General features: G+C 34.2%; 1 protein-coding gene across 1 annotated transcript; it reads right to left on the bottom strand.

Annotated features, from left to right (window-relative positions):
* Positions 1-7,178: 7,178 nt before the first annotated feature.
* Positions 7,179-9,616, bottom strand: LOC132279349 (uncharacterized). The gene has a single exon (XM_059781310.1). It carries the CDS (start codon positions 9,247-9,249, stop codon positions 7,363-7,365), a length of 1,887 nt encoding a protein of 628 aa, XP_059637293.1. The 5' UTR covers positions 9,250-9,616; the 3' UTR covers positions 7,179-7,362.
* Positions 9,617-10,405: the final 789 nt, after the last annotated feature.

The raw sequence follows: 10,405 nt of genomic DNA, 5'->3' as shown, positions 1-10,405 counted from the left end.
TTAATTATACTTTTTATTCTTCATATTCTTCGGTATAAAAAGTAAAAAAACTTAAAATCTATTCAATACTGTTCTAAAAGTGTAAAGAGTTTCTTAACAATTTTTTTTTTTTTCTCACATAAAAAGTTCATTAAAGCATAATAATTCATGCCTCATTAATAATATAGATTATATTAAAAGGATATTAAAAGTATTTTAAAATCAAATTAATTATACTTTTTATTCTTCATATTCTTCGGCATAAAAAAGGAAAAAAAAAAACTTAAAAGGAAAACAAATTATAATATTCCCACTATTTAAAAGTAAACCCGTCCCTTTCCAAAAAATTTCTCCCCAAAAATTGTAGAGCCTAATTCACATTATTTCAAACAGGAAAAAAAATAAATAAATAAATTGTAAAAGGCAAAAAAAATCATACCAACTTTGTTTTAAAAAAAAAAACGCACACACACACACAACAAACAAAAAAAGTAAAAGTAAAAGGAAAAAGAAAAAATGTACCATTTTTTTGTTTTTAAAACACAAATCCAGCTAACTTAAGTCATTTTCTTTATTTCCAAATATTTTTTCTTATTTTAAATTTAGAAATTTTATTTACATAAACATTTTTTCTTATTTTAAATTCCTTTAGTTTTTTGTTATTAGTGTAATGATTATGTCTCTTTAAATGTTACGGTACAATGGTTCTTATCTAATATCTATAAAAAGTGTAATGACATCTCATTAAATTACATTATTTAACTCTCACAAATAAAATAAAAAGAAAAGTAAAGTAAAGAAAAAAAATAATACTATTTAAAAAGGAACGGTTCCTTCCGAAAATGTTTCTCCCTAAAAATTCTAGAGCTTAATTCACATTATTCCAAACAAATAAAAAAAATGTAAAAAGAAAAAAAAGAGTACTATTTTTGTTTAAAAATATTACTAATAGTATTTTTAAATTACGTGACTGTTCATTGTTCACAAAGTTTCTTAATAGATATTTTTAAATTATGTGATGGCCCATTGTCACAAGGTATGTCTTGTGAGCTACCCTAAATCTAAATAGTTATTTCAGCCCTTACTAAGGTGATGAAACACATCTATTTAATCCGATTAAAAGTGCAATGGTACCCTTGAAATTTTCAACCTTAAATTTTATTAAAACTGTATTATTTTTATTTTGATTCTTGAAATCTCCAACCAAGGTATTTCATAACTCTTTTTTTTTTCTCACTTTAAATTAAATCCAATTTCATTAAAAGTATTGGTGGACATTAATTACTTGAATTTCATTTCCTTTTTTTTTAATAGTAGACAACCTTTGGGATTTTCAATCTAAAAAAATGTCATTAAAAGTGGACTACAAAACGTATATAACCACTTAGAATTCTAAACCTTAAAATTTCATTAAAAGTTTATTATTTTTATGTTTAATACAAAACTTTTGTAAGTCTTGAAATTTCCAACCTTTAATAGTATTTGATGTTTCTTAAAATTTTGAAAAATAACATAAAGATCTATTATATAAAATAGAGATAAAAATTATAAGATCAAGCACCAATATTGAGGGAGCAGAAAGATTAGAGGTCAACAAGAGCATTACAAGTAGGGATCCCAGGAAGAAGTAGTATCAAGGAGCATTTTTCATCAATTGGCTTTGGTAGTGAGGATAAGAATTCATGTGCAACAAGTCAGGAGCATCAATTAGCTTTATTAAGTTATTTGCTTGTTTTGAATCCTCTACTCAGTTTAACTCATAGTGATGAATTCATATTAAATTGTTTTAATATTAGGTGTAGTAAAGATTGTTAGATTTCATTCAACAAATTAATAATTATTGAGTTTTCTTGTACTCATATTGAAGTACTTATTTGAACAAGTATTTTGTTGTATTCTTCCTTTGAATTAACCACTATTTATTTTTTTTTATTTTTATTTTTCCTAATGAGGACTTGAGTTTGGTTGTTTATGTTATCCAGCCTTTAGTTATTTTGGTTTTCATTTGATTTGCATTTGTTAATTCAATTTTTTAAACTTTTTTGCTTAATTTTCCTTGGTTCCGTTTCTTGAAAAATTTAGATGGTATTTGTATGTCAACTTGTTTATATGAGTTTTGGATTGTTATTTTTTCTTTTTTCTTTCTCCATTGTATTTATTTTTTGAAAGTTTGGATATCTCGAGAAACTTGAGTCCATGAAAGAAAAGTCTTAATAAAATTTTTATAATGCTATAGAAAGAGGAAGTGTCTTCCTTCTTACAATGCAAAATGCTAGAAGATTATTCCTTTTGTGTTTGATCCATGTGAGTTACAAATGATAATTATATATATGATTGAATAGAATCTATATTTTAGAATATATCTTAATATACATGGTTTTGAGTTTAAAGTTTAAGAAGCGAAATAAAATATCTTTTGTTTGGCATGATGATCACTTAAAATATTTGAAAGTGAAAATATATGAGAATTGCTCTACTAAGATATTGAGAGTTATCTATATAGAATGATTATAGATAGAAGTGTGATAAAACTAAAAAAATATTTAATCCAAGTAACAAAAACGCAAATTAAAAATAGAAGCTCTTTGTGAAATAGATGACATATGAAAATATATTTTCATATTCCTTGCTTCACATTGAAAAGTATCAAATCAAATAAATTACAATTTATCAAAGTTTTCTTAATTACTGATCAAATAAATTTTTTTTTTTTTATAATTTATTATAATCTTATTAATCTCTTGGATTTACTTTTTTTTTATAATTTATTATAATCTTATTAATCTCTTGGATTTACACCACGTGCATTTGCACGTGCTCTTTTGCTAGTAAATAAAAAAAACACCTATAATTTTTTATTTAATTTTTTTAAAAGAAGCTAGTTTGTTCAAGTTAGAATAATACCTAGGTCAAAAAAAAAAAAACAAAAACAAAAAATACTAGAAAACATCTGATTTTAAGTTTGTTTTAGGTAAACAACGTATAATATTTAAAAATAATATAAAAAATACGTACAAAAATTACAATTTTTTCTTCCATTTTGGGTTGCTTGGGTTAGTAAAGCTTTGCCCAAATTCCACCCAAAATAAATTTGGACTCAAAAATTTAAATTTAGCCATAGTCTCACGGTCTCAAATACCTTGTTCAAGCTTGTAAAATTTTCGGACGTGACTTGGGTTGTTTCGGCTAGACCCACCCAAGTCCCATCCCTATATGAAGTCGGTTTTTGGATTAAATTACTATTTTGTCCTTTAGAATTGAGGGATGATCCAACAATTGTGATGCGTTCATTCAGTGTCCATATCATTAGTGGAGAGGCTATGGACACTAAATCCTATCTTTTTGAAGGTTCTGTATAATGACATGACATGCGTGACCCTAGTGTGCTAGTATTTTTTTGTTTTTTTGGGTAAAATGTGCTAGTATTTTTTTTTTTTTTTTTGGGTAAAATTTATTTAAACCTTTGAAGTTTGTCTATAACACTATAACACCACGCTAGCTCACGTATCTTGTATCTTCAGTCAGACCATTTGTTAGAGGTTGTGTGTTAACAAAAAGAATGAAATGACTAATCTAAACTCAATGAACAGTTAGGGTTGTTTTACTCATATGAACAGTCTACACTCTCTTTTGTCACATCAACCGAACAACTTAGGGTTGTTTAGAGTGCAACACATAAAACAGAGAAATTGAGCTAGACCACAAACCCTACACAAAAAATCCAAACAGACCAAGCTAATCAAGTGTATCTTCAAGTTAATTGTCACATGCCCGGGCATCACGCAACGCTCCATTAGTAACCTCAATCTTGACATATAACCCCAACTCCTACCAGGTGTTGCCTCCACTGCCTTCTCCTTCATTTTTCTTCTCATTCTCTGGGCTTCTAATGGAGTAACAATGATTTTTTTAATCAAATTTAAAGCCGCTATGCCTACGCTTGAGGATAGCAAAGCAAGAAATGTATTCAGCTTGAATCCCAAATCTTGGAAATAGGTGTATGATGCTTTCCACCATTGCTTGTGCTTTTAGCCTTAAAAGACCCATCTTCCATTTCCGATAAACAGCCAATAATTGAATAAAATGTTAGATGTGTTTGGTGTCCTAACATTGATACATTCAAACAACTGCAAAGCCTTGGACAAATCATTAGAATGGGTGTAAAGCGAAGACAAGGAACTCCACACAACATCATTTCTCTCAGGCATTTCATCGAACTGTTTGTGTGCCAGTGAAAGCAAGCTGCATTTACCAAACATGTCAACAAGAGCACAGACGACAAATGGATTTGAGAGCAGAGAATCTTTGGTTGCGTGTTCATGAATGGCTGTGCCGAGTTGAAGGCGGTGGCAAGACTTGAGAGCGAGAGGGAAACCCATGGTAGCTTTTGGCCGTTGGAGTTCAAAGGATCATTATTTAATGGTACCATCTACAACCTTGATAAGGCTTGCGATCTGGGTCTCCTCGTCTTTGGTGGTTACCACCATTGATTTTGCAAGAAAATGCCAGTGGATGACATGGAAAAACAACGTACTCTTATATTCCATTCAATCTATGTATGTGCATACTTATTGGGTAAATAAACACGAGATAGTCCCACGAAACCATCTTTTTCAAACATTTGATCAGGTAAAAACATGATTATCCCAACATCAATTTTTTACCCCACCAAAATAGTTGGTTAGGGTAGTTTTGCATATTTTTTGAGATCCTGGTAGCTTCTGCTCATAAAACTGCAACGGCCTCATATCCACAGTCCACACACTAATTTTGAATGAATTTTTTTATCTCCGTGTTCACAATAAGACACACACACACACATGCATGTACATAGTTTTATAGGATGTGAAGCAGAATCTTACTGGCTTACTGCACCAAAGCTACTTCGAGCGTGCAACTCGAGTGTGTGTGTGGGCGCGCGCGCGCGAGCGAGAGACAGAGAGAGAGAGTTTTACGCCAAACCCATGTCTCTGGTGTACAATCTCTGTTTCTCCTCCCTCGCCCTCCTACTAGCATTCATAAAAAGCTTTAGGAAAATGTCAAGCTGGCTATCTACCCATTATATCCTCCTTTCTATAGGCTTTGAATCAAACCATGTAAAGATAAGACTATTAGCAAGGCAAGGCAGATTTATTGCAATCTAATAAATCTATCATAATCTAAAATCATGCTAGAAGAGAAAAAAACACATTTGATCACTAATCATTAAAATGAAATTCCAGCCTGCAATAGAAAAAGGATTTCCAGGTACCATATAAATCCCCAAAATTTTAGTTAAACAATGGAACCTCCAGAAGACTACTTCAAGATTTTACCAACACAAAGCAGGGCAAAGTTGAAGATTACTTGATTCTAATTCAACAGGAAAAAGGTTTATCAGTGGCACTTCAAAAGAAAATCAGCTGCATCTCTTTAACTGTAAAACATCATTGTAGCCTATAGAGAAACAGAAAGCAGCAAGAAAACACAATAATTGAGAGATAAAATCCGAGACTAGTCAAGCAATTTCATATATAGCAGAGCATCATGACCAGCATTATCCTTCAAAAGAAAATCAGCCGCACCTCTTTAAAGGTAAAACATCATTCTAGCCTATAGAGAAACAAAAAGCAATTTCATAAATAGCATAGCAGCAAGAAAACACAATAATTGAGGGAAAAATCTGAGACTAGTCAAGCAATTTCATAAATAGCATAGCATCATGACCAGCATTATTCTGGAGCTTTAAAGATGAAGTGGGAGTATAACTATACTACGTCAACCAAAAAAAAAAAATTGGCATGCACACGCACTACCACCAGTTATCGCTCTTATAACTACGACATGTCTACCACACTCTATTGGATAACATAAGAGCAACTGTGAAAACTTGATGCAAATTTGACCTTGACATCTACTCAAAAGTTCCAACTGGGAGCCGCAATGTTGAGGTTTAGGAGTGCGAATTACACTCAGTACCTATAAAATTTTATGCAGAAATGTATGGTAATACTCAGACGAAAATGCCACAATATGCAAAAACAAGTGATGGAATATTCATCGAAATTAAAACAAGGTGATAACTTTAAACACATAGGGCAACAATGGCAGGAAGTTTCACTACATATATGATGGTAACTTGAAAAATAATAATAATAGAAAGAAAAAAAATTGACACAATCATTAAAAGTTCTATTCTGTCATGTTGGTTAAGATCAGTGCTACTACACTAAATTGGATATCAAATATCCACTGTTACATAAATGGGCAAGTAGTAATATAAAGAAAATGCAAAATGTAATCCTCCAGGAAACCATCAGAAACCGTCCACGATTTATCCAACTAATTTACGTTATAAATTAAAGTAATTATTAAATAGATAGAGATCCTAATCTAATAATTAAATTATAGTCATAGAATTATCAATCAAAAGAATAGTAACAGAATCATAATTTTTGACACAGAGAAATATATTGGGGTAACACTACAAATTTTCTGTCATCTATGTCTCATTTATGTGCTTGGCAACATTTATTGGCATCAACAACAAGTATCAAAATTTGATTTGACACTTGAGAGTTGAGACAAGTCATACGGAATTCTTTGCATCTTAAATCTGGATCTAGCCCTGCACCAGTACGTGTAGCGTCCAGCAATAAATCTGAGCATCAAATAATGATGGAATTGAGGTGCCAAATTTGGTGATTGAAAATATCTGCGTTCAGCCCTCTCTACCCCCGCAACAAACCCCCTCCCCTCCCTTCTTTTTTTACCTTTGATAATGAACTACCAAAAGAAGTTAAACTAACCAAAAAAGTAGAAAATTTGCAACCAAACAAACTGAACACATTACTTAAATGCCTCAACAGAGAATGAAATGATATACAACAATACCTTCCCAATTCACAATATAAAAAGAACTTGCCATTTGATTATTGACGAATAATTTTTCAGATTTCCAAAATTATATTAAATTTTGTTAAGGGAAGAAGCCTTGAGAAAAGAACCAAAAAACCAAAAAAAAAACAGAGTAAGATCTTAACAGTTAGCGGCCCATTCATATTCATTTATGGAATTATTTTGAGTAGCATTGATCACATTTGCAACTTTTACAGGTTTGATACAATGGCCCTTCAACTATTGTACTCTCAATTTATCACATGAAGCACAAAATATACTTATTTTTTTTCCCTTTTCTCCAAGCTATGAAGCACAGAATGTAAAGTTTAAAAGATAATGACCCGAGCAGAATTGCATTTTCACTAAAAGTTAACAGAACAATGAATCCAAGTTGAAAGCCGCAGTACAAGAATGCTATAAGCATTTCCAAACACATCATCCATTGAAAAGAAAGAGAACAAAAAACAAACACAAGCTGTAACCAGTGGATCATATTTATCATGGTCAATTGCACATATAAACCCCACTTTCATACCTGTGGTTAACCTCATAAAAGTCTGTCTTACCCTCAGAAGCAGGCAATAATGAAACCCCAGATAATGATTTAGTCCCTTGGGCAGAAAATTTCACATAGCAGACAACATCAATTTCTTCCCCGTCTTCTTCATTTCTATCCACAGGCATCCTTGCCCTCAACCGACCCGGATTTCCCATGAGAGGAATCTCTTGAACATGCCATTTTAATTCTTTCTCAGACCTGTTCAAGATGGCTTTGGGCGAAACCTTCAACAAAGATGGGTCAACAGGCAGTTTCAGAACAAATGTCACATCGTTCAAGGGTGCAGGCAAATCTGGGTTTGAAACATATTGTATCATCACAGAAAGTAAAGTCCCACTGTGACGTTTAATCAGGCGAACCCTCAGAGGCAGTGGAGTTACACGGGGTAACAAACTGTACTTTAAAATTGGTATAGGCTCTTCCGAGGATGAAGTCCTCACATGAAACATCCCATTTCCAAGGCTGCTAACACGAGAGCTTTGCATAACCACTCTCTTAATGCCATTTGTACCTTCAATTCTGAAGGAAAACTCAGTTTCTTTATCACCAGAAGATTTCGGGGGTAATGTTTTTAAGTAGACCATGCCCTGTAAGCCAGCTCTAGCAAGCAAAGATTCCCTGAATTCTGCCCTAATCTCTTCTAAAATGAACATCTCAGGGCCCTTCATTTCAGTTTTCTGCACCAAAAGGTTTTCAAGAGGAGTGCCAGCTCCCTTAGCAGCAGTTGGCGGAGGCTCACTTGTCTGTAACAATTCAAGCCCACCAAGCCCTTGGGATTTCGGAACTTTCTTTGAACCCACAAACTCTGATGCATCCAACCCCCCACCCCAAGCTTGATTGAGCCCTTCAAAATCTTCAGGCAAAGTAGACCCATCATTACTAAACTCTATACCACCATAGTCCCCTTCGAACCCCTCAACCCCAATGTGTGTTGATTCTGTAGCTGCCGCAGGTGGTAGAGTAGTAACCTCAAGACCTGCTAATGCCTTTGTCAAATCATTAGAAGAACCCTTATCTTTCTTAAATCCGCCCACAAGCTCCTCAGGCTTGTTAATGGCGTCACTTGCTGCAAATGGATCCTTCTCCACCTCTTCCTCTCCTGGCTTTTGCTGATCCTGTTGTTCACTCAACGAGCCCTGCCCCGTGGGGACAAGCGTTACAGCAACCTCATCACCTGCCTGCAATGCCTCCGCAGGCATCTCAAAAGTGGCATTCGAAAATGCCACCACACCAGCCTGGTGCTCAAGTGAATTAATTTCTACATTTTTCCAACTATCAGCTCCCCTAATCTTATTCTCCGTAGCAATTGCTGAATGCACCATCTTGGCAATTCCATCACCATGCATCGAAGCAAGCATTGCCGCAAGCCTAATATTGCTAATGCCCCTTAAAACTATATCCAACGCCATGTATATCTCAGCATACTTCCTACCTAACTTCTCCGGTGTGACGTCAACACCCCGGCACGCAGTGACAACTACACTGACGGCCTGATTAACAATACTAATACATTCAAACACATTGTTGACACCATCATCTTGGTCCACTGTGGTGATCCCCAGAACATAAATCGAATTTACCAAACGGTACACAACACGGTATCGGCTCTCAACGCCGACAATGACTTGCCCGCTCGACGCAGCAAGTGGATCGTCACCGAGCGACGTATCGCCGTCCTCGGCGGATTGATGTTTGCCGGAGGCAAAAGCGAGACGGGTTTGTCGAAAAGCTGAGAGCGCCACGAGGGCTCGAGCAGGAGGGAACCATTCACGGGTCTGGAGCAGAATGTCGGATCCATTGGCGGGTTGAAGAGATAGAGCTAAACAAGACATAGTTGCGAATTTCTGGATCTGAAGTTTGGTGTCTTCAGATCTTTACTTCTGGGTTTCTTTGATCTTGAGTTTAATTGTGAATTGTGATATGTAAGAGTGTCAAGGAGGTCTAATTCTTTGTCCTAGGGTTTGTTTTGAAGTGATGATGCAGATTGTGAGAATTTGAATTATGAAGGAATTTATAGGAACATGAGAGTGACTACTTAATTGTTAAACATCGATGAAGATATGTAGAGAGAAAGAGGGATTACTTACTTCTGCATATGCGATCTTCGTGGAGGAAGCTCAATTCTTGCTTGAATTTCGTTGTTGCCCAGACGAAATCTTGAGGGAGAGAGAGAAGGTGAAGGAGATTGGTAAATTGCAGACTATGATGAATAATAAGGTAGCTATTGGGACGGGCTGGGCCAGGCTCTATCTCCTCAAGGCCCAGTTCGAGAAGCAAATGCCCAAACTGGGTTCACTTTAAATTCAGTTTGTGGACTCTAGGATTAACCCACCAAAGCCTCTACTGTGCCAGAGACAGAGTATCGATACGGATATTGATTATTGCGTAGAGTATTGAATGACTGAAAATTTGAACACACATTATAGGATCTCAACTCCTTCTTAGTCTAATTGACTAGGATTAGTTCAACTCTATTCGACCTCCTTCATTAAATGAACAAATCATGTTTGAACTCGATACCAGCTCGAATGAATTTATTATTAAATAAGTCTGAGACCAAATTTCATGGTGAAGGAATTAAAGTGTTGTTTAATACTTGTTTGAATGAATTTCGTTATTAAACAAGTCAGACCAAAGTTTTTAAAATGATATAAGTTAAGACCGAGTTCATCACCTCAACCTTAGCTTTTGAAATTTTTTACAATTCCGAGTTGAGTACACAGTAAAGAACCCAAGATTAAATATTTGGAAACTTCGATTCTCGGTGTGTTTAGAAATATTGAATTTGAATCCAAATTTTCTATATATATATGTCGCCAAACATGCCATACTCATTTTTACTAAGGATGGTACCGGAGTCAACCCAACTCAAGTTAGCGTGGAGTGGCCAAGATAGTTAAAATAATAAAATTGAAATTGATTAAAATTATTATAATTCAAATTTATTTTGGATGAGATTTGGACAAAAAAAATTTATTCGAAATAAAA

The sequence above is a fragment of the Cornus florida genome, unplaced genomic scaffold (genome assembly GCF_030987335.1).
Source record: "Cornus florida cultivar Cherokee Brave unplaced genomic scaffold, ASM3098733v1 CherokeeBrave_3.0.0_Hap2_Chr10, whole genome shotgun sequence".
NCBI lineage: Eukaryota > Viridiplantae > Streptophyta > Magnoliopsida > Cornales > Cornaceae > Cornus > Cornus florida.
Note: the sequence above shows the minus strand (reverse complement) of the source record. Positions and strands in the feature narration are given on the sequence as shown.